The sequence below is a fragment of the Ceratotherium simum genome, chromosome 38 (genome assembly GCF_057802395.1).
Source record: "Ceratotherium simum simum isolate JZ-2026a chromosome 38, ASM5780239v1, whole genome shotgun sequence".
Classification (NCBI taxonomy): domain Eukaryota; kingdom Metazoa; phylum Chordata; class Mammalia; order Perissodactyla; family Rhinocerotidae; genus Ceratotherium; species Ceratotherium simum.
Window position 1 is genome coordinate 24,590,858 of NC_141937.1, and position 24,861 is coordinate 24,615,718.

At 36.2% G+C, this 24,861-nt stretch overlaps 1 protein-coding gene across 4 annotated transcripts in view; it reads left to right on the forward strand.

Annotated features, from left to right (window-relative positions):
- Positions 1–24,861, forward strand: part of STXBP5 (syntaxin binding protein 5) — a 170,082-nt gene that overhangs the window by 114,680 nt on the left and 30,541 nt on the right. For 2 of the 4 annotated variants that reach the window (XM_087425202.1, XM_004440948.3), the window contains exons 18-21: positions 536–687; positions 9,204–9,269; positions 14,161–14,220; positions 14,323–14,370. In XM_087425202.1, coding sequence (XP_087281328.1) covers positions 536–687; positions 9,204–9,269; positions 14,161–14,220; positions 14,323–14,370 — 326 coding nt within the window. The remainder of the gene's footprint in view (positions 1–535; positions 688–9,203; positions 9,270–14,160; positions 14,221–14,322; positions 14,371–24,861) is intronic. The other 2 variants (XM_087425201.1, XM_004440949.3) reach the window with 2 other exon arrangements.

The following is a 24,861-nucleotide window of genomic DNA, read 5'->3' on the forward strand; positions in this document are numbered from 1 at the left end:
TGTCTTTGTCCAAATAAGGTCGTAGGCTTTAGAACTTCATTTTGTAGAGAGAAGTGCTATTTATTCCATCTAAGAGAGTTCGTCCCTGTGTGTTCAGCCTCGGTGAGGGTGTCACATTCTCCTTGTTATTCTTGACTGTAGGGATTACCCAAACTTTCCCAAAGATAGAATACTCTGTTTCCCTGGTGGAAGGGAATGACTTGCCCTGAGGAGCTCAAAATGCCCCTAAGTCAGAAAAATAGTTGTCACGTTGCCTAGCATGGGGATTTATGTCTCTGATCGTTTCAACTCATGTGCCAAATATTTTATGATGATATTGATTTGTAATCTTTAATATCTGCACAAGATCTACAGAGTTCCATGAGAAGGCGTGTGTAACCTGTATTTCCATGTCTGTGAACGTCTGTGATCATCTTTTGTTTCAGAGGAATTTTCTGAAAGACCATCCTGCTTCTTTTTCAGTCTTAGAGAGTACAATACATTTTCTTGTAGTTCTTTATTTGTGATAAAATGTTTGCTGTTTTCCTATTTCTAGGGTAGTTTTTGGCAATTGTAACGGCATTGCGATGGTTGACTACCTCCAGAAAGCAGTCCTCCTCAACCTGGGCACTATTGAATTATATGGCTCCAGTGATCCCTATCGGAGGGAACCTCGGTCTCCTCGTAAATCTCGGCAACCTTCAGGAGGTAAAAAGGAAAAAATCCCGAGTTTTAGGATTTTTGTAAATGCTGAGGTTACTTCTGTGAATGTAAGTACTTCAGTTAGGTAAATAGCTTGTCTGTATAAACTGTCAAAAACTAGTAAAAGGTTTGAGGCTTCTTTTTTGTCTTGTATTGTGATTAGATTTTTGCTTTTGTTTTTAACTTGTTAGGATTATTTAACATTGGGAAAGAACTGTAGTGTCAGACTTCTTGAGCTAAATTATAATGGCAGGAAAATTCCTTCTCATTATTACAGAACAAAAGTTAGTTTCAAAGTTTTGCCCTTTTTAGTGTTTGGTATTGTGAGACCAACAATTCAGTGTTTCAACTATTTAATTCAAAGGAATCATTTCCCATGTGAAAAAAAAAGTAGATTCAAAAGAGAATTTGAATTCTGTGAAAATATAGTGTTCTCAGCTAGCCTTGATTCAGTGCAAACCCGGATCCATTAAGAATTCTCTCTCTAGCATTCTTTTGTGTTGGCTAGGTAATTAGTCTTAATTTTAAATGTTTTAATACTGATGCCTCGTGGAACCCATGTATAGTTAGCCGCCTATGCCAGTACTCCTCACCTTTTTTTGTTAACCTGATGGCATTGGGTCTCTGGCACACAGGGGTGTGTTAATGCAGCAGTAGCTGGCCTCCAGGCTCCAGTGTCCCCAAGCCCTGCCCAGCTAGACCAAGGGTTGAGGGGAACCCTGTGGGCAGACTCAGTCCGTTTGCAGAACGTCAGTGTGCAGTGGGACACTGGGGCGCTCCAGTCTGTAGCTGCTAACTCAGTCCCCTTGAATTAAAATTCTCTGAGATTCATTTCTCCATTGCTCTCAGGACAGTACCTGCTCATGCAACCTGTATCACAATTCAGGGGAGAAGGAAAAAGAGGGGGCGGGAGGTGGCCCTTACCGTCACTTTGGCTAGAGAGTTGAATTTTTTATTTTCCATTTTTGTTTGTGTGTGTGACCATTGTGTCCTCTGCTATCTTCAGCAGAAATTCTTGTCCCAACCATACCATTCTAGTATCTTTGTCTCCTTTTCTCCTGCCCCTTTTCGTTGCTGCGCTGAGGCACGCTGATAGTAACTTCTTGCATGTGTGGCCTCTGTAGCTTGTATTCTGAATCTGGGAAGCATCTCCGTTCTTCTTTTCTAAGTAAGTTCCATGTCAGTAAAGTCACGCCATGTTTGTTTTTTGTCTGTGAAATCATTGTTTTTTTTCCTCCTTTATTTTTAAAAGAGCTTATTAAAACATTCTATATCTAAAATAATGTACTCATTACTTAAATTCATTTCATAGTATATGAAAACAGCTGTTGAAATATTTGTAGTCCAATCCAATTTCTTTATAAAGCAGAGAAACTAAATATTGACTGTAAGAAAGTTAGAGCCTTGTCATGATAGAGAAGAAGTTTTTGGGGGGAAAGAAATACTTTTAACAATTTTACAACTAACCTGTGGTAAATTTTATTACTCCTAAAATTAACTTCTTTTCTCCTTGATATCTCATCATAGTTTACATAAAATTGCTAGAAATTAAATAGCTAAATTTATCCAGGGATAGAGACCAATTTTACCATATGATTTTAAAAACATCTTTTTCTTAAATTTCACTGCTTCTTACTTTATTCTAGTAGTAAACCCATAATATTATTCATATTATTATTTGCTTCATTTGTGTTGAGTTAGATGTTTAGGCACAGGGGGACTATTTGAGTTTTTCTTTGTCAATTTAAGGTATTTACTTATGGATGTTATGCTCACTTTAACAATATTTAGAATCATGTTTTAAATAAAAATTAAAAGAAAATTATTTTAAAATATGCTTTAACATCTTAAGAATATTTATGCCTTAATTATAAAATATAATTGTTTATATTTCAAATGAAATTAAATATGGGATAATTGGTACTAAAATTCTTTAACTGCATTGAGATAAAAAATTATATTCTTGGGGCTGGCCCCGTGGTGTAGTGGTTGAGTTCAACACGTTCCACTTTGGCAGCCCAGGTTTGCGAGTTTGGATCCTGGACACAGACCTACACCACTTGTCAGCCACACTGCGGCGGTAACCCACATATAAAGTAGAGGAAGATTGGCACAGATGGCACAGGGCTAATCTTCCTCAGCAAAAAAAATAATAATAATTGTATTCTTGGCAAAGTGTATATTTTATAATATGTTCTTGAAGTGTAGACAAAATGCCATCAAATTGTTCTTCTATCTTTTTTAATAGATCAGTTTTAATGGAGAAATTTTTTTTGCTACAAATAGATACTAATATATTTTCATAAAGAATAAGATGTCACTCATGAAATTATTTTATAAGGTAAAACATTACTTTTTAAGTTTAAAAGTTTTATAGCTGTGGGGCCGGCCCGGTAGTTAAGCGGTTAAGTGCGCGCGCTCCACTGTGGCGGCCCCGGGGTTCACTGGTTCGGATCCCGGGCGCGCACCGACGCACTGCTTTGGCAAGCCATGCTGTGGCGGCGTCCCATATAAAGTGGAGGAAGATGGGCACAGATGTTAGCCCAGGGCCAGTCTTCCTCAGCAAAAAAAGAGGAGGATTGGCAGATGTTAGCACAGGGCTGATCTCCTCACAAAAAAAAAAAAAAGTTTTATAGCTGTATACAGTTGAACTATTGAGACTATGTACAGTGTTGTTGTAATAAAAATTAGGAAACTGTCAGGGAAATAAGTAGTGATGAAGTATTTCAACTACCTAGGTATTTGCTAAAAGTCTTAATTCTACTAAAAGTGAAACGTGTTAATATGTCTTGTTTTGCTGGCCACTTTTTCACTCAGTGAAGGACACAAAAGGGAAATTTCTATGCTGAGTATAATTCTAAACCCCAAATAAGATCTAATGAGTGATGTGAAAGTGGTGGATACGTGAGGAAAAGTGCTTGCTTAGTCTTGGAAGTTGATAATTTTGAGAAGGACATTAGAGGTGTAAAGTTGTACCTAGACTTTAAGAAACACATTTTCAAAAGTTAAGGAGAGAAGGCTCTAAAAATGAAGTTTTTGATTATATAGTTGCAATTACTTTCAAGTCTTCAATATGTTCAATAAGATACAAAAGAGAAATAGCTATGGAGCCCAGGAGTACTAGTTGAAATGTCTGTGTGTGTGTGTGTGTGTGTGAGAGAGAGAAAGATTATTATAAGAAACAAAAGATACTATATAAGAAATAAGGGATACAATCAAGGATGGATAAAAATGTTGCATAGATCAGTAAGTACTATGTTGAATTAAGGCTGATTTCTAAAAAATGAGAAATACGGCAAAATGTTGGGTTACAATGAAAATATAGTTAAGGAGGGATTAGCACCCACTTGAGGGATGATTTGAAATGATAGTTGAAACACAGAATGTCGAACTAAATAGCTTTGTTTCTCAGCTCTCCATTAAGAAGAATGATTTTTCTCTCTGGAAAGTATGAAAAGTAATAAAGAGAAATTAAAGTCTAAGCTATGTTACGTAAATAAGGCAGACCACGCAATGGTAAAAAGATTTCAAGAGAATTTCTAAATGGTACCCCCAGTTGATGAAGGTCAAATATTTTACAAATCAGTAAATTTGATGTAAAATCAGTCCAAATTCTAGGATGATTTGCTAAGTAGCTGATGCCTTGTGTGCGTATTGAAAATAGAGATATCAGTAGAAGTCAGCAGGAGTTCACTAAAAGTAAGTCGTGCCAAAGTCAATGTTACCTTTTAACCTGGTAACTACATTGATGGCTCATGGCAGCCTGTTGACATAATGTTTCCTGAAGTTAATCAGGTATTTGGTAAAGAATGCTTTGATACTTTTGTAAACCAGACAGGAGGAAGTGACTTAAATACCTAGTTCAGTTGAACGATTGCAAGGTTGATTAAACCAGCAGTCAGCATACCCCGTCTGCGGGGCCACATCCGGCCCACTGCCTGTTTTTGCAAATAGGGATTTATGAGAACAGCGCCACGCTTACTTGCTTACCTGTTATCTATGGCTGCTTTTGTGCTGCAACATTAGAGCTGAGTGGTTGTGACATTGGCTCCGAAAACCAGTCTGGACCTTCACAGAGAACGTTGGCCAACTCCTGGATTAAACCGTGGTACCTGGTGGGGCAGTTTGTGGCCTGATAGTAACTGTGATGTAGTGTACGTTACTGGATGTATTGTGTGGAATAACATGATTATGTTTTGTTCAACATTTTAAGTAGCAAATTAAGCTTCCTGTGTAAACATTTGAAAGAGAAGGTGTGCTTCCTGTCTTTATTTAAAGGGTAACTACTAGGTTTCATGGCAAAGACCCATAAGGATAGTTGTAGGTAGAAATCATCAACTTAAACCTGGGAAATGAAGTTTATCAGCGGTAAATGTTAAGTCCTGTGTTTAGGTTATAAAGATTGATTATATACACACAGAACAGAAAACTGGCTCAAGACTAGTTCACGTGAACATACTTGGGGGTTTTCTTGTTAGTTTAGGCTGATCTGAATTAAATCTGAGCCTTCCTTTTATGTGTGTGATATTAAAGAAGATACTCCTGAGGCTCAGAGTCCTCATCTCTAAAGTGGGGGTGAGTATCCCTCATAAAGTTAGTGTGATCATTAAGTGAGATGGCAGCAGATGTCATGCACCTCATCTTGTGGGTGGAATGTCCTTGGCACTCAGCGGTTCTTCTGTTACTAGAGACCACACTTAATGTGTGCCAGTAATGTGACATACCTGCTGAAGATACTGATGTGAGAAGTATAGAAGACTTTAAATTGCCCATTTATGTTGTATTTCCTCCTCATTTTGAAAGCAGCTCATAGAGAAAACAAATTTTGACCCAAATGTGCACAACAGCTTTCTACCAGTAAAATCTCTCTGACGATGACAATAAGTTGACTGTCTCTAGAAGTAATGAGGTATTTGTCACTGAATAAGATACCTAAAACACTCAGTGCCTCAGTTTCTTCTTCCATAAAATGAGGATAACACTGTCTACCTCCCTGGCTGCAGTGAGGGTTAAATGAGTCAATAACTTAGAACAGATCTGGCACATAATGAGCACTTCATAAATGTTGGGTTTTACCAGCCAGCTAATTGGATGGGCAAGCCTAGATAACTGTATTGCTGGGATGTTTGTTGAAGGGAATCGGGCAGTAACAGAGAAGATAGACTACATGCCATGAAATTCTTTCATGTGTATCCATTCAGTTATTCCACACAGACTGAGCACCCGCCTTGTGCTGTGCACTGTTATGGGTAATAAAACAGGCAAAAATCTCTGTCCTCGTGGAGCTCACATTCTACTGGAAAAGACAGCTACTTAAAAAGATAAGTAATACATAGTGAGTTGCATAATAGTGCTAAAGGGAAAAATAATTAAACAAGGGGAAATTTGAAATATCAGTGACAGGGTGTTGAATTTTAAAAAGAGTATCCAGGTGGCTTTTGAGTAAAGATTTAAGGGAAGCGAGAGAGGTGTTATCCACGAGGATGCCTGTGAAGAGAACATTTCAGACAGAGGGGAGCAAGCAGAGTGGCTCTGAAGCAGTGTGCTTGGTGAGTCCAAGATACGGTGAGGAGCACGTGTGGCTGGATAGACAGAGGGAGGGAGGTGGGGAAGTAAGAGAGGTGCAAGAGAGGAAATAAAGTTGGAGAGGTAAGGGGATGTACCACAGTCCTCTGGTCTACACCACAGTCACCTGGTCTACACCACAGTCACCTGGTCTACACCACAGTCATCTGGTCTACACCACAGTCACCTGGTCTACACCACAGTCTGTACTGGAGGATCATGTCCATCAGCCAGTCATGGAGGGTCGGACTTGGGCTTTCACCCAGAGTCAGATGGAAGGCCGTGAAGCGGTTTATACCTCATTCAGTAATTTAATATCTAAATTAAACCATCTCTATCACATTTTTCGATTTAGCTTCCTAAATGTTTCCTCCTAGACTATTTTAAGAATGGAAATTATATCACATAGTACGTTCTTATAGTGTTTAGTAGCAGTTCACAAAATACCAAAGGCTTAAAATTTCAAAGTCGGTTATTTTTATTCAGTACTAGGCTCCTTGTAATACTGAAATATATTATCACTACTATTTAGTTTTTATTGAGGTGTAATTGATTTTTAACATTATATTAGTTTCAGTGTGCAGTATTATGATTCGATATTTGTATACATTGCAAAACGATCACCACAGTAAGTCTAGTTAACATCCATCTCACCTAGATACAAGAAATTTTCTTTTCTTGTGATGAGAACTTTTAAGATCCACTCTCGGGCTGGCCCTGCAGCTTAGTGGTTAAGTGTGCGCACTCCGCTACTGGCGGCCGGGGTTTGGATCCCAGGTGCACACCGACGCACCGCTTGTCCGGCCATGCTGAGGCCGCGTCCCACATACAGCAACTAGAAGGATGTGCAACTATGACATAGAACTATCTACTGAGGCTTTGGGGGGGAAAAAAAGGAGGAAGATTGGCAATAGATGTTAGCTCAGGGCCGGTCTTCCCCAGCAAAGAGGAGGATTAGCATGGATGTTAGCTCAGGGCTGATCTTCCTCACAAATAAATAAATAAATAAATAAATAAATAAATAAAACTGTTAAAAAAAAAAAGATCCACTCTCTTAGCAACTTTCGAATATGCAATACAGTATTAACTATAGTCAGCATGCTGTATATTACATCCCCAGGACTTATTTATTTTATAACTGGAAGTTTATACCTTTTAACCGCCTTCACCCATTTCTCTCACCTCTGGCAACCACCATCTGTTCTCTGTATCTATGAGCTTGAGTTTTGTGGGGTTTTTCTTTTTTTTTGCTTTTTGGTTTTAGAGTTCACAAAAGTGAGATCATATAGTATTTGTCTTTCTCTGACTTATTTCATTTAGCATAATGCCATTGAGGTCCATCCATGTTGTTGCAAATAGCAAAATTTCATTCTTTTTTTTTTTTTTTTTTTTTTAAGATTTTATTTATTTATTTTTCCCCCAAAGCCCCAGTACATAGTTGTCTGTCATAGCTGCACATCCTTCTAGTTGCTGTATGTGGGACGCGGCCTCAGCATGGCTGGAGGAGTGGTGCCTCGGTGCGCACCCGGGATCCGAACCCGGGCCGCCGGCAGCGAAGCGCACGCACTTAACCGCTAAGCCACGGGGCCGGCCCGAATTTCATTCTTTTTAATGGTTGAATAATCTTCCATTTTATGTATATACTGCATTTTCTTTGTCTATGCATCCATCGATGGACACTTAGATTGTTTTCATATATCACTACTATTTAAGAACCTGCTGTCTTAGTGTCCTATCAAGAAAAAGTTCATTTATATAAATAAATAAATTTTGTCGAAGATCAAATGCATACCTATAATTACATCTATCATCTTAGAACTATAAAAACTAGTTTTTTTTTTCCTAGAACCGTTAGTTTGATGCAAGTTAAAAAGAAAAAAAAAAACTACTTATTCAAAAACTTCCTACCCAATGAAGACAAATAATTTATAGTTCAAAATAGAAAACACTTCTTATAAACCAATTCAGTACTCAGTGTTCTCTGAAAATGTTACTGTGAAAGCTTTCTTAGTGACTGTAGAGATTGTGACATCATGTCTTTGAGCAAAAATGTGGAAAAGCAGATACTGGTCTTATGTGCACATATATTGATATGGTACTTAACTTCTTCTGAAGCCTAGACACACAGCCCCTGTCTGTTGCCCAGCTATCCCAAACTCTTGATGTGTGTTTATTTGTAATTTTTAAAGAATTTGCAGGGATTCTTTTCATTTCAATCAAGCAAATTAATATCCATCTTAGTTGTTTACTTTGCATTTTGCCATGTCTTTTAGTTCTTGTCTAGAGCATAAGACCTTGCTATGGTTTCTCCTGAGAATTTAGACCATCTTTTAAGATAGATTAGTTTTATATATTTCATATGTATCTGTGAAAAGAAAGTATTTCTTTAGAGCTCTTTAAAAGATGTAAAGGTAATAGTTTTTAAGAGGTATAGCCCTACAAGGTAAGTAATGTACAATATTTAAAATATTCCAAACTTGGAGGTATAAAATATTTACTTAATTATTATTCAAGAATATTTAAGAAAGGTGTTTGCGACATACTTAGGGGAAACCACTTTGAGGTTTGACTTGAGGGTCCCTATGATGTAAAAATCACCAAATTTATTACCAGGTATTTATTCTCCCTCAAGAAAAATCCAATAAGAAGTATGTCTTAAGCCTTCAAATTACTGATTTTAGACAAAGTCCTGCATTATGTTTAATGTCCTTGAAGAATAGCAAAGTATCTCTTTTGGAAATTCTGTTTCTTATTTAACTGATGACTGCTGGATTGTTGGAGGTATTTTACTATTGCAGTGCTCCCATGTTCCTGTCTCAGAACTGAGGAGCACAGTACCGCTGCCAGCACAGCCTGTCCATCTGCTCGGTCTGTTTCAATGGACAGGCGTAGGTAGGAGGTAAAACTGCACATAAATAAACTCTTGACCTGACTTGGTTTTTGGTTTTGTTTTTCAGCGGGACTGTGCGATATTAGTGAAGGGACTGTCGTCCCAGAGGATCGCTGCAAATCGCCGACTTCTGGTAATGTGTGTTTTTATTTCATTAATAATTATAGTGCTACAAAAACCAATATAGCATATCAATATTCCTTTTTATAGCTGAACATTTAAAATACACCTACAAGGCACTTTTGTGTCACATATTTAGTCTTAAAATCACGACTATATTCTTTGCATTCTCATTTTAAATGAAAAGAAATCCACGGCTGTTACCTGTGGAGTCATATAACTGTTTACCTGCCTTTCTAAAGTTGACACGTTTTTGGGGAAAATATATTTCACTCCTTACCATTGGATCAAATGGTTTACTTATCTGCCGTAGGCGTGCCTGGCATCATCTGGTGGAACAGTGCTCTCATCCTTGTGTACTGTCCGTGTAAATGTTATGAACGATTTTTAACACAGCCTAATAGTGACTGTAGACAATTAGCATAATTGTAGACTAGTTACATGTGTTTTTGAGCAAAGTAATATCTGTTGTCATTTTATAGCTATATTAAAGCAGTTGCCTTTTTGGTCCATGTATAAGTCCTTATGTGACCTGTGTATATACATTAATATTTCAGAGGAATATTACTTTTATATCTTTTGAGCCCTGTTAAAATTAAGAGGATCCTGAGTTTATCATATTTTTTTTTTTTTGGTGGATTGAAATTTTGCTCATCTTTTAATAAAATGTTGACTTTATAATTTTAAATGCCATATTTATTAAATCATTCTTGCTGGGAATTTTCATCAGCTTTCTACTGGAAAGACTGATCTGAGCATAAAGGAACACTATTGTTAGACAGACTTTGATCCTTCCGTAGCTGGATCTACTACATCAGAAATAATTTTAAGAATGGGAAATATTGAGAAGCGCATTTTACTTTACTCCCTCATATTTCAGTTTAGCATTTTGTTAGATCTAGGACTGTAAAGGCTTTTGTGATTTTTTTTTTTTTAATTGCATTTTCCTGATATTGCGCAAGGTAATCATTTCTTTCTTAAAATATATCCACCTTCTGCTTTTTTTAATCTTTAAATTTCATATTTAAATTCATTCATTAAACTAATAAAACATGGAGCCATAGGAATCACTCACATGATCAACACCTAATATTAAGTCTGAACATTGGTAGAATAAAGTTTGAATAATAATATGGAGCAAGTAATTGTATTTCCCATCTCACAGGACTAGAGTTATTTCTGAATTTAGAATTATAATATCTTTTAATTATTGCTGTTCTTCCTCCAACTGCATACAATACTGTTCTCATCTTCTCACTTCCCTAAAGGCCCTGTGAAGGCAGTTGTCAGTATGTTAAGGCTATAAGCCAAATTGGATAATTTGGACGTGTAATATATTATCTTTTAATGTATTAAATGACCATCAAAAGTGTTTTAACAAGATTCAGCCCCCAAAAATTAACACTCCTTTTTATCCTAAGCCAAACTTTCAACAGGTGTATACATCTAGCAATTTTGGAATAACCTAACAAGAGGTAATTGTAGATAAGGATATAAGTCTATATAAATCTAAGTATATAAATACAAAAAGTACATAAAGGTAAAAACCCTCCAAATTCTCTCTTTTTCAGTCCAGAGAAACTCCAACATTGTTCAGCATTTTCGAGTATATTGCGCTCTTTGGTCCATGTGAAAAGATAATATAGTTTTAATATGCAGAAATTTATATGACACTAGGTATTTTATTGTGTCTTTCTCAGTGAGTTTGAAATGCAGAGTAAAAATTGTGACCTCAAAAATCACTGATAAGTCACAAAGTCTTATCTTGAGATATAAAACTCTTAGTTTTAGTTTAGTCTTTGATTGTGCTCTGAAGGCTGTAAGAATTCTCTGAAGAATTATATCCATTCTGCGTGATAAGACAAAGACTGCTTTTACAAAAAGCAAATCAAACTTTAGTAGATAGTAGTTGTGCCTGAAACATGTTTCACATGGCGGGAGATAGCTGTCCGTCATGCATAAGAACTAAGAAGTGCGATAGAAACCAGAATAAAATTCTAGAAAGCTAACTGCTTTGTGACGCTATATTCTCATGGCTTGTGCTTTTCGCTGCTTGTCCGTTTTTAAGTAGTTAATAGTAATTTTTGCTACCCATCGTGGGCCAGTTGTCTTACTCTTTGCACACTTGTAACTTCTTTGCCTTCATTCTTGTTAGCATTCTAATAAGCAAATAAAGGAATAATTTATTATTATTCCTCTCACCAACACATGCAAATTCTAATTTAGGATGGTCAAAAAAGAAAAACGAATGGGGTGAGTTTGAGGTGAATCAGAAGAACCACAGGGGGATCATGTTATTAAAATCATAGAAAGTAGTAGTTAAATTACTCGAATACTTTCTGCAGTGTGGTGGGGAGTAAATAAATAGGTAAATGATACAATATAGATTATTAAAACCTACATAGTTAATAGAAAACAATGTTTGTGTTTATAAGAGAAGAAGAAGTGTCTAAAAGTGGTTGGAAGTTCCACTGAGTTCCTCATATATACTAAGAGGAGGACCACTATTTCAGAAATGAAAAGTAGCCACATGCCCTTTATCAAAACTAATGTATTTACTCAAAATAATACATATAGATGAAGAGAAACTTTTTTGAAAAGCTTTTAAATCCCATAATCAAGAAACACTTTAGCTAATCAGTATCAAAGCTCTATTCAAAAATTGTCCTGAGAAAATCCAGGTAATGGATGTCATCTGCCGTTTCCATTTACTTTTAAATAAACCAGCAGTCTGTCTGAAATAGAAAATTACTTCTCCCATCCTGAATTAACGGAAAATTACTTCTGCCATCTCCATTTGATCTTTATTTCAAAGAACTCCGATTGCTTCACTGAACACTTTAGTAATGTTGGAATTTTCTTTTCATACTGCATCCAAAAAAATATTTGTGTATATGTGTATATATACGTTAAAATGATAAAAACATTTGTTAGTTTATTTCAAATTGAAGAAAACCCAGGGCGACACAGACCTTTTTATGAATGATGCCTTTCAGGAGTTGCCGTATACCCTAGAAAAAACAAAACGCTGTAGATATTTTCTCTGTTTATTTAGTCAAGTAATTTGGTAAATATATTCAAGTAGGATATGGTGAAAACATTTTTGGAACTTTTTCATGAACCCTCGCAGAAGTTACAACAATCGGTGGTAGGCATTTTCAGTTAGGGGAAAAATGTCTGCTTGTTTTATTTACTTTTACAGCTTATGTTGCCTATTTTTATGTTGGAAATACTAAACAGTTTTTATAATTTTATGTTCATGTTTAGATATCTCATCTTGCTATTCCTTTAATATGAAATTTATCAAATAAAACATTAATAAATTTTTGTACATTCATGTGGCTATTTAGTATCAGAGATGACAGTGATATTTTGAAATATATATAACATCTTATAACCATTATCTCCTTTAAATATGAGTTATATTTATATGAAAAATAAGTATACTTATTTTTATTTCTGGAAATGTTACTGATCTCAGTGTTACTTATGTGATATTTTTTGATATAGGATTTATGAGGATCTATAAATGCTATTTAGCAAAAATAACATGGTTTTTTAAAGAGTGATCTTTTCAGACTGTTATAGAGGTGATTGGATCCTGCCAATGTTGGCAGGTTTTACTTGGTCTGATAAAGACTACAAGGATATTTTCCACCTGGCCAAAGATAAAAAGTACGATTTTGTAAGGGAAGGGGAGGTCACATTTTGACCTTATTTATTAAGGTTTACACTTTCACTGGGATAAAAAAGAAAAAAGCACAGAAAAACCTTTTCATTTACTTCCAGTTGTGTTCTAGGTCTTTGCTTCTAGCAGAAAAGCTTTGTTCATTCAGCACGTGTTTACTTAGAGATTTCTGCAGGCAGAGCACTCCACTGAGTGCAGACAGATGCAAAGATGGATCATTTGGGGCCAGCTTTTCAGAAGTTCAGTCCAGTGGGAAAGGCCAGATATGTGTAAACTAAAATATAAGGAATTGAGTGAATAACATCATAAGAGAAGTGATGGATGAAGTGTTCTGGGAATTCAAAGGAGGGGAATTGATTTATAGCTGGGGAGATTGTGAAAAATTTAACTGATGAGATATCATTTGCAATGTACTGTAAAGAATAGTTTGATTCTAATATAAGTTGTCAACTAGAATACTACTTAGGATTGCATTTATAGTACAAGTTTTATGTCAGGAATTAAAAGACATACTGTGAAAAATTGGAAACACCGTTTTTAAGGAAAAAGGACAAATAAAATCTTAATTATAAAAATATTAAACTTATTGGAAGTCACAGCCAAACTAAAATTAAATATTTCTTACCTTATTAAATTTGAGTAAATATGTATTTGAACCTATCTAAAATTGTGTAAGTCTTATCTCAGTGTTTTAAAGATATCTATGGTAATAGTAGAATTTATATATGATTTTAGAAGTTTGTATCTAGAAAGCTAACTCTAAGATGAATTTTGCAAGCATAGTACTTGTACAGGATTCTTAGTTCTACTAGATAAACTTATTCAGTTAACTAATATCAGGAATTTTCACCTTTCCTTTCGGAAACAGTTAATTAACTGCTACTTATGTTTTTCTTTTATCTGTTTTCTAACGTATAACATACACCAAGATTTTGCCAAATGGTTGTAACTTATGGAAAAATTATTACCAAGTAGAGTTGATATTTATATATACTAGGGATTGGTTTACCACGAAAGATAATGCACTACTGATTGCTATTCTTACTGTCATATTATAAGAATTGTTATTAACTATATCCATGACGTTTCCTTGTGGCCAGTAATGTGGGAACTTGTTGTAGAGGTTACCAGATTATTTTGTTTGCACTTTTCCCTGTGACCACTCCGTGTTTGTGACTGACTGTGCCTGTTCCTTCCGTTGTCTTTATTTGTGTAGGTTCTTCATCACCACACAATTCAGATGATGAACAAAAAATGAATAATTTTATAGAAAAGGGTATAGTATCTTTATTTTAAAGTATTTTCTTTTAATTATGTTTAATTAATTTAGTTTACTTTGAATAGATTTTGACATTTTATATCAAAATATTATTTTCAGTGAAGACCAAAAGCAGAAAGTTTTCCAAGATGGTAGCCAGTGATATAGGTAGGAAATAGAAATTTCTATTTTGTTTCTAATCCTTGCTATATGCAATGCTAACGCAACACCAGAAAATTATCTAATGCATTGCATTTTGTATATATTAATTTGTTATTCCTATGCTAAGCAATAATCTCTTGGGCTGTGTTTCTTCTAAACTCATTGGGGCAATAATTGTTAAAAATCAGTTAAATTGGGGTTGCAGTTCTTCCTCTGACTTACAGTGTGAATTGTTCTATTAATTTTTATTTTTGCTTTATTTTAAAATAAAGCAGGGTTCAATTTATGCTGTGAATAGTACAGTTTTATACTCCTAAGATTTGAAATATTTCTTTTCCTTTATAGTTTTATTTGTATTTTTTTCTACCCTTATTCCATTTTCTTCACATTTTCAAGACCCCAAATTTCAAGGTAATGGTTATCTAAAAGAATGACTCTTTTAGTCTGTAATCTGCATTACCCCGGGTTAAATGAGAATTTTCTATGACCTCCCTCTACCTTAGTAAAAATGAGTGGTGAAGAGTATTTTATGTTAATCCTTTTGATTGTTTTTATAAATATACTTTGAAATGAATTACTCAGTGCAAGGTTTTCAAAGTTTAAAATTGGGGAACAAAATACATAATAAAACTTTGGGAACATAATCAAACGAGGGTTTTTTGGTCATAAAAATCTGAATATTCTCTAAAGGCTTGAGAAACACTGTTTTGCAAAAAGAGAATAAATTTAATCTTTGATTTTAATCCAAAATTTTTATTATACAGTCACAATATTACTTATTCACCCCAAAACTCCCACCACGTTTTCCTTGAATTGTATTAAATTAGGTTAATTTCTAAGCAGCTGGAATAGATTTACTTTTTTCTCAACTGATGAAGCTTAATATATAGTAAAATTAAATTTCAAAAACTTTTAGAAGTAGCATCCATATTGTCTGTATATTGTAAATTGAACCCTGTTTAGTCATTTTAACGCTGGCTGACTGTTGGCACCTCTGGTCATTTTTTAAATAAGGTGGTTTGTTCTTGGGCAAAGGGCTCTTCATTTGTAGAAAATCGATTATTTACCTCTTTATATTTGTGGTTTTTTAGTGACTCAGTTGGTAATAATTAAATCATTTTAATTATGTAATGGCACTATAGCATAATATTTTTTCAACTAATTTCCTTTGTAGTATATTCTATCTTAATAGTACTTTAGAAGTTCTTTTACCATCATATAATGTAAAAAGTCAGAAGGGACTTTCCTATGTACAGTTTACCAAAGAACTTCTGAAATTTAATTACCTGGGAATTTTACCTTGCATGAAAGAGACTTTGTACATAATTAAATTTTTTTGAATAATTTCTCTGTTTGATTTTTGATCCTGAGATTATGTTTGCTTTTTTAAATGTATTGACTAGCTTTCTTTTTTTGTTTTCTGTGTTTTTAATAGAATATGTAATATGGAATGTCTGACCTTGAATATTTGAAAGACTTCAATTAATAAATTTCTTAGGACTGAGAACATTATTGGAAGGATAGTTCTTTGATAATGTTCTTGCATTCTTTTTATGTTATTGTCAAGTTTTTCTTCTGTCATGCCAGTTTCTGTAGTTATGTTTTTGGGAAACATGTTAACTTGATTCAACTATTCAAACTTACGTTAGTTACACAGTTATGTATAATTATTTTTTGTCTTCAGAAACCACTATTATATCCCTTTTATGTAATTTTGTTTGTTTTTGGTTGGAATTTTTCAGTGTGTTTTTTAATCCCAAGATGTATCCCAAAGTATATAGAAGGAAAGCTTACTTCTCGATTTTTTCTTCATTCGAGTGGAGACTGCCCCATTTTAGACTGTCAAGGTTTTTGCAGTTTAAAAAAATGACAGTTTATCTCCCTGCATTAGTGTCTAGTTGTGTAATAAGACTGAGCATAAAATATGTTATTGAAAAACACACAAAATGTCAATGGAACATCGGAAAAAAATTTATCGCATCTCCTGAAGACCTCTCTGTCAAGATGTGTTTTCCGTTTGAAGCTCGTGGTGTCAGACGTGCTAGGGCTCCTTGACCATTCTGACCTGTGTTCCCTGTCATCCAGTCCCGTACTTACTCTGACGTACCTGGAACCTTAGAAGATTGTCACCTCCCTCCTCCTCAATCTACAAACGTTTATAGCTTCATCTTTAGGCAGTTGTGCTGTGACCTAATACGGGAAGGCATAAGAATGAAGCCCGGAACCTCCAAGGTTTGCACGGGAAGAACTGCCTTGTGTGGAGGGCTGGCTGGATGTCTTGGCTCTGAAACTTTGTCTCTTAAGTTTCGTCTGTTCTTTAAAAGTAACTCCTGCTGGTGTCATATTGGAGAGGTGGGTTGGGGGTGCTGCAGGATGCCGTTTTCACTTTAACAATCTAACCCAAGTGGAAAATGAACCCCCCTACCTTTTTCTTTACTGCCCAACAGGATGGCTGAGATGATAACAATCATTTTTTTTAAATAGTATGCTTAACAGGGGCCGGCCCAGTGACATAGTGGTTAAGTTTGCACGCTCAGCTTTGTGGTCCCAGGGTTCGCAGGTTCGGATCCCGGGCATGGATGGACCTACGCACCACTAATCAAGCCACGCTGTGGCGGCGTCCCACACACAAAATAGAGGAAGATGAACATGGACGTTAGCTCAGGGCCCATCTTCCTCATCAAAAAAAAATAAAAATCAAAAAGTATACTTAACAGTTACAGTTTTCTTGGCACTGTGCCAGCCCTTTATAGATAATTTTTCTTATATAATCCACTCAGTAATGCCAAAGAGCTACTGACTTTTATTTCCCTGTTTTACAAATGAGGAAACAGAGAGAGAGAGTGTAAGTAATGTATCTGTTGGTGACACAGCCAGCGAATGACAGCGCCAGGATTTGCACCCAGGGAGTGAGACCCCACTGTTTGTCCTCTTCGACCCTGTGCTATATTACCTCTGAAGACAATTTACTGCCGGCTGTAAGGATGCAGAAACAAATCCATTGTGTGATCTGTAACTAGGTAATCTGATTATGGCCCTGTTCTATCTACATGGTAACCTGACAAAGGAGATGGCTTATATGAAGTTCTGTCCTAGCACCAGATTGTGGATGTTATCTTGGTACCCATCACCCAAGCATAGTGCCCCAAGTCCACCTTCCTCAGAGACCAGACTCAAGGGAAAGTAACCAGAGCAAACAGACAAGTCCTCTGCCCATCTACCAGAGCCTCGCTGTTTGCTGGCTGACGGCCAGTGCAGGTGGATGATACTGACAGTGACTTCCTTGCTCCTGCATAAGAACAGCAGCCTAAAAAGATATAACTTCAGTCTCATGAGTCTAGCAGCAAAAATACAGAATAATATAATGCACTTGCAACATCCGTAAAGGATACGTGCATGTGATACACAGAAAGTGATTTGCTTTACCTGTTCATGATTAATTTTTATGAGTAAAATCTTAGTGACTAGCATTTCCCAAATCAGTAACTTTCCTGTAGTATTAGCAATTTCCATAAATCATGTAGAAAATAAGATTGGTTATCAATTTTTTATTTGCTCATTATTTATATTTTGTAAAACTCTGGAAGTGTAAAATTCTGTAAAGCTTTTTGTTATTTTAAGTTTGTATAAAAATAGTCCTAAAATATATATTTTTGTTAAGGATATCATGAAAAATTTGATTAATACCTCATTAGTAGAATAGAGTCCAGATGCTAACGTTGTTAGGTAGATTTTGAAACCACAGATTAACCTTTTCTAAAGATCATTAATTCTATTTCATTATGATGCTCTTTCATTCGGAAAGTAGATTTCTAGCTAGATCCTGTAGTCTACAGCCTTGCCCATGTCCCATTTTATTACTAATTTTCATATAGAAGGAATGATCATCAAATTGATTACGTGGGGCTGTGAGGGGGAAATAATACTAGAGACTAAAGAAGAAAGATTCAGAAGTGTGGTGACTTCACTGAGTGCTGTGTCAAAACAGATAGCACAAACAGCTCCGTGAAATGCATACCTCCTAAGTTCTAGGCTCTGTACTAGTGAGCTTCCATATGGTATTTGTTAATACAGAGAGGATTATACCTCCAAGGCCCTTTCTGTCTCTCAGTTTCTGAGTTAGCAGTTACTTGGGTAATGATTAATTTTCTTTCTCACCAAAACTGAAGTAATTTTTGAAGTCAATTTGAATGAAGATAATGTTCATTAGTCCAAGTGCTGTTTTCCTGAGTTCTCTTGTACCTGAATGTGATTCCTTTTTTAAATTTGAGTGTTCTAACACAACTTAAATCTCTTCTTAGTCATTATATTCTAAGTCACTAACTTATTAAATTCTACAATTTTAAAGTAACTCAGACCACTTTATTTTTCAAGGAAAGAAATTGAGTCTCAAAGAAGTTAAGTGGCATATCCAAAGTAATGTTCTGTGGTAATGATCCAGTCAGGACCAGAATGCAGGTCTCTTGACTCTTGTTTTGCTATAGCACGTCCCTGCTCTCGTGTTATGTGGTCTCCTTTTCTTATGCTGTCTTCCCCATTCTTTTATAATTACAAATTGAAAGATAAATTCTCAGAGGTCCCCTTAGAGTTTGCCATATAAATGAAAAGGTATGTATCAAATTAATTAAGTAGTATGTTTTTATGTATATATATATAAATTATCTATACTATATAAAATTATTCTAATTATTATAAAACTCAAATTAGTAGTGATATTTCTACTTTATATTCCCCAATATTCAATCCAAAATGTGTCTGTTACATCTATAAAAGTTCATCTTAATCCACAACATGGCTGTTGGAAAAATAGAAGCTCGTCTTGAAAGAGAAGATGAGTCAAGTGTGCAGTAATACCCCCTTTTTTTTGTGAGGAAGATCAGCCCTGAGCTAACATCTATGCCAATCCTCCTCTTTTTGCTGAGGAAGACTGGCCCTGGGCTAACATCTGTGCCCATCTTCCTCCACCTTGTATGGGACGCTGCCACAACATAGCCTGACAAGTGGTGCGTTGGTGCGCGCCCAGGATCCGAACCTGGGCCGCCAGCAGCAGAGCGTGCGCACTTAACTGCTATGCCACAGGGCCGGCCCCCAGTAGTACCATTTTTGCAGGTAACTTTAATATTTTCTACTTTGAAGGAAGGTTGTTAGTTACCCTTAATTGGTGAAGAACTAAAGTTCATAGGCAGGTACTTTAAAACCATTATACAAATCTGAGTTTCTCAAGTGAATTCTTTTCTTTTTCAGGATGACTAAAATTTGAAGAGTATGGCATATTATGTATTCAAATTTTAATTCTATTTCCAAATGTGTTTTCTGTCAAATTTCGTAATAAAATCTGCTTAGCAAAGTCTATTTATGTTTTATATCCCAGTACTTACTATGTATGTGTTTATCGCTTTATAGCATCGTCTTTTTTGTGATCTTTCTAGAAATAACTTGCTGTTTGCTTCCTAACATAAAGAAAATTAGTCCAAATTAAAGTTATGTTGCTGAAATAATTTTTGTCATCTCTTGTTTGAGCAGAACTGTTAATGTGGCAATTTTCGTTCTGCCGTTACTGTTTGTATTAATCTGCTAGGGCCGCCATAACAAAATGCCACAGACTGGGTGGCTTACACAACAGAAATTTATTTCCTCTAGAATAGTTCTGGAGACTGGAAGTCCGAGATCAAGGTGTCAGCAGGTTTCGTTTCTTCTGAGGCCTCTCTCCTTGGCTTGTGGGTGGCCACCTTCTCGCCGTGTCCTCACATGGTCTTTCTTCTGTGCATATGCACCCATGGTGTTTCTGTGTGTCTAGATTTCCTCCTCTATTTATAAGGACTAGTCTGATTGGATTAGGGCCCACTCTTAATAGCCTCATTTCGGCTTAATCACCTCTTTAAAGACCTTACCTCCAAATGAGGTCACATTCTGAGGTACTAGGGGCTGGAGGCTTCAACATATGAATTTTGGGGGAACAATTCAGGCTGTAACACTTATTATGTTAAGTTTATTTATTACATTTTATTCTGTAGAAAATGCTCTTTGAGATGTTGCAGAGTTTAATTACGGTGATATCCTAGATATTAAATTTTATGAATTTATGGAAAATATTGAAGACAAAAGCTCGAGGAGTTCAACAATTAAAAGAACTTGTTATAGCCAGATCTTTACGAGACAGGTATTAGTATCTCTTTAAAAGTTCCCCTCCATTTCAGTTAATGGATATGTGCTCCATATTTCCAAAAGTCATCTTTTTGATTAATAGGCCTCTATTTAATTTGCCCCATTTTTAACTTTATTTCATTTCGTATGTGAAGAAAGTCAGCTTCTTTTTATAGAAGTAAAATTCCAGGGATGGTTTTTGTTTATTCATTTACGTATTTGTTCACCGCCATGTTTATTGAACAAGCATTAAGTGCTAGACACAAACATAGGTGCAGTATTTTGCAAGATAAATTCTGGCCGTAAACTCATGGAGTTTATAGTCTATTGTGGGAGATAGACGCTGATTTCATTAGTTCTAATGGCTTTTGAAATAATGTGTGACAAGTGATGAGAACTTGGTTCTTCGCTTCTTAGTTTCACTTTCCCGCCTGGATTCCTTACCGTATCCTACTAAGCTAATTTTTAGTCTCATTTACTATTTCAGTTGTTTTGTTTAACATGCATACATTTCAACATTATCCTTGAAGAGAGTGGCGCTGAATCTCTGCAGGTGTTGAGAAAAGTGATACTGTCACTTTATTCTAATTATTGAATGTTGGTATAAACAAAGATCAGTTTGCTTTCTTGGCCTCTTTTTCATACTGTCATAATAATAAGTTGTTTCCCCTTTTGTTGTTGGTATGCTTTTTACGATAAAAGTCAAATTCTAAAAAGCAGGAGTAATGGTTCTGTTTTTCTTTCTTTTAAGTAACTTTCCTTAGAAAAATAAGATGTGGAACACAGGGGGTAGAAAAACTAAAGGAAAATTATAAAACATCTGTTTAATTTCAAAGAAGCAATAAGAATCTCTGTAATTGAGAAAGTTTTGGGATTTCTACAGTTGCAAAGAACTGAAAAGCATCAACCATGACGACATTGTTGTCTGTGGTATCATGGTCCAGGCGGTCCTCTTTCCTTGTGATTTGCTTCTCTTGAGCATCATGCGTCTTTCCTTGGTATTGAAACTACCATTGCAGACTTGGTTGTGATCAGGTGTAACTTCACGATTCCTGCCAAGCAAATGCAGCTCTTCACTGCTTACTCAGCCAGCCAGCTTGATATTCTCATTCAGGCTTCCAAAAAGAGAGAGCAAAGACTCAGGTTAACAACCTGCTGAGAACATATCTCTGATGCCAGTTTTCCTCAGATTGAAGAAAGTTCTAGACTGTCATTCTCATTGTTTTTGCTGTGGACACACGCATGGAAAAAGAGAACTGTTTATGCTGTCTAGTGACAAAGGATTTCAAAGCAAGGAAGGTACGAAGTGCAAGGGGCAAGAGTTGAAGAATACACAGTTGAAGAAGAGAAAGACAGACAGTTTGTCTTCCAAGAACTCATTCAAATCGTATGTCTTCAGTTTGAAAGTCTCAGGAAAGTTGAGTAACTTCAAAGCATGAGCAGAAGTTTCTTTGTAAGTGCAATGAAATCAGCTGGCATGGTTACTGGATTGGCAAGTGCTTCTGAGACTCTCGAGAAGTAAAAAAATGGGCATCAGAAAATTGCTGGATAAAGGCTGCTTCATCACAAAACCATAGCAGAGTCTGGAGTATAAGCCCGGGGGACTGAAGAGAGGTTCTCAGAGGTGGGTCTGCCTGTTGTGGACCTGCCCCCAAGGAGGTTGACTAAACAGACCTGAAAACAAGTATATTCTCCTGAAGTAGTCACAAAAATTGAAAGATACAAACATTTAGCCTAAATTTCGACTTTAGACCTTAGGTTTGAGACTTAGCCTCCCACAGAAAACAGTTGTAAAACTAGTCAAACTATATGAGGCTCTTCTTTCCAGGCATCGAGCAACAGGCGGTCTAGGACTGTCATCCTCGAGAGAAAGGAAAAACATGAGGCGAGCCCCACGATCTCCCCAGCCTTCTGCCACAGAACACTCTCCTGTTGCAGTGCAGGGCGGGCGGGGCCCAAGGGGAGTTGCAGTCTCAGTCCTGGGCTGCTGAAGTGCCTGGCATTGGTGAAGCAGGAACTCCTCGGAAGGGAATTCCTGAAGTCTGCGCAGGGGTTCAACACTGGTCCTTGCCTCGGGGCTGGGCTGCACGTCAGCTGGGCTAGACTCCTCAAGGCCTAGTAGCAGCCACCTGCTGGGGGGCTGAAAGCTGACTGGTGGTATCAGTGGTCCTGCGGTGTTAGGGGTTGTTGCGGTTAGACCTTGCTGAGCACCTTGGTCATTCTGTTGATACCCCATAAAGGCCACCCCTTAAGAGTAAGGTTCACTTCTTAGCATGAAAGCCATACCCTAGAACTAAGTTCGAACTGAAATAAAACCAAGCCTGATAAAACGGAAATGATCCACCAGTAATTTAACTGCATGGCGGAACAAAACTCAAGGTTGACAATATAGTCCAGACTCCCTTCAACAGACGTTCCAACTATGCCCAGCATTCAGTCAAAAGTTCCTAAGTATGTGAAATAGAGATTCAAAATCAAAAGTAGGAGAAATGAGACCCATAATCAAGAACAAAAAAATCAGTCAGTAGAAACAGACCTCAAGATGACCTATGTTGAAATTAGCAGTCAAGGATTCTAAAGCAGCTGCCACTAATATGTTCCAGTACTGAAAGGGAAAAATGGTCATAATGAGTGAACGGATGGAGAATATCAGCAGAGAAAATAGAAACTTTATAACGAATAAAATGAATTCTAGTTCCGAAAAGTTCAGTATCTGACATGATAAATTTACTTGATGGGTTTAGTATCCCTGGATGGAGAGACTAGAGAAGGAAAGGCTGTGGAACCTGAAGACAGATAAATACAAACTATGCAGTGTGAAGCACCAAGGATTTAAATTTTTCCCCCCCTTTCTCTCTCCCTCCCCATAAGCATCCATGAGAAATAGACAAGATACATTCAAAGGTAGGCAGGGATCAATCTAGCTGCAGATTTCTCAGCTGCACTCAATACAATAAAAAAAATGGGACAACTTGAGTTGTGAGGAGTCATGAGCCAGAACTTTTACATATTGCCAAATTTTCTCTGATGTATGTTGTTCTTTGTTTTCATCCAACCAGAAGTTTGTAAAATATCATGCTTATGTGCCTTTCATTTCAACTTTAAAAAAAAATACTCTTAAAGACATACTTTAGAAGACCTTGAGGGTTGAGGGAGTTGTACAGGCAATGATTGTCCCCTATGGGACTTTCTCCTAAGGAAATAACCCAAAATATATGCAAATATTTATGTACATGTTTTATTGCCATATATATATTGGAAAACACCTTACTGGTCAATAAGTGTTCATATAGATAAGTATGCATCCATTAAAATATACTAACAGTTGATATAAGAATATGCTTGTTTTAATAGTGGAAAAGAGCAGGGTATGGATTTGTATATTATAGTTGATGAACTATAATATACAACTGTATAAATTGATTTTAAAAAGTGACTGGCAGGAAATATGTAAAAATGTTGCCTCTTGATTATAAGCATTTATGATGAGCTTATTTTCTCTATATTTTCCAAGTTTTCTGTAAAGAACACACAATTCAAAAATGCTTAAAGATAAAATGCATGTGTGTAGCGGAACAGTAAGAGAATGTTAATCTGATATTGCCTATGAATCTATGAATTGAGACTATGTATTTTTTCATCTAAAAATTCTCATTTTGTGCATTGAAAAAAGAATGTAAGCTTTAAAATATTTTGGGAAGAAGATAAAAAACATTATCCTGACTGAAAGATGCCTTACACAAGAGTTTATATCATGATTTTATGTATTTGAAGTTCTAGAATGGGCAAAATTGACTGATGGTGGGAAAAACGTCAGAGCAGTGGTCATTTCTGGGGATGAGGGCAGGAATTGATTGGAAAGGAGCATGCGTGACTTTTTTGGAGTGATGATCAAGTTCTATATCTTGCTAAGGGTTTGAGTTACACAGGTGTATTTGTGGTCAAAACTCAGTGAGTATGCATTTAAGGTTTGTGCATTTGTATGCAAATTTTACATCAAAAGAAATATATTGTCAACAAAATAATGTTGGGGGAACATGTTGTTTTGTGAAAATCTACAAAGTCTAAACTGTTCCTTGCTGGCGTTGTCTTCATATCCCAGATTCTTAGATAAGTATTCCAGACTGAGATGGGTATCAAGGCAGTGTACTCTAATTAGTACCTTTTGCTTGCCTCTGTTACGACTAGTTGCTACATTGCATTGGAGTTATTTGTTTCCTCCGAGGGGCTGTGAGCTCCTGGAGGGCAGGAAATCCCTGCCTTCTGGCACATTGCTGGCATGTGTCCAGTAAATATTTAATAGATGAATAAGTAAGTATCCCTCTGCCCTGATCCCACCTCTACATGCAACAA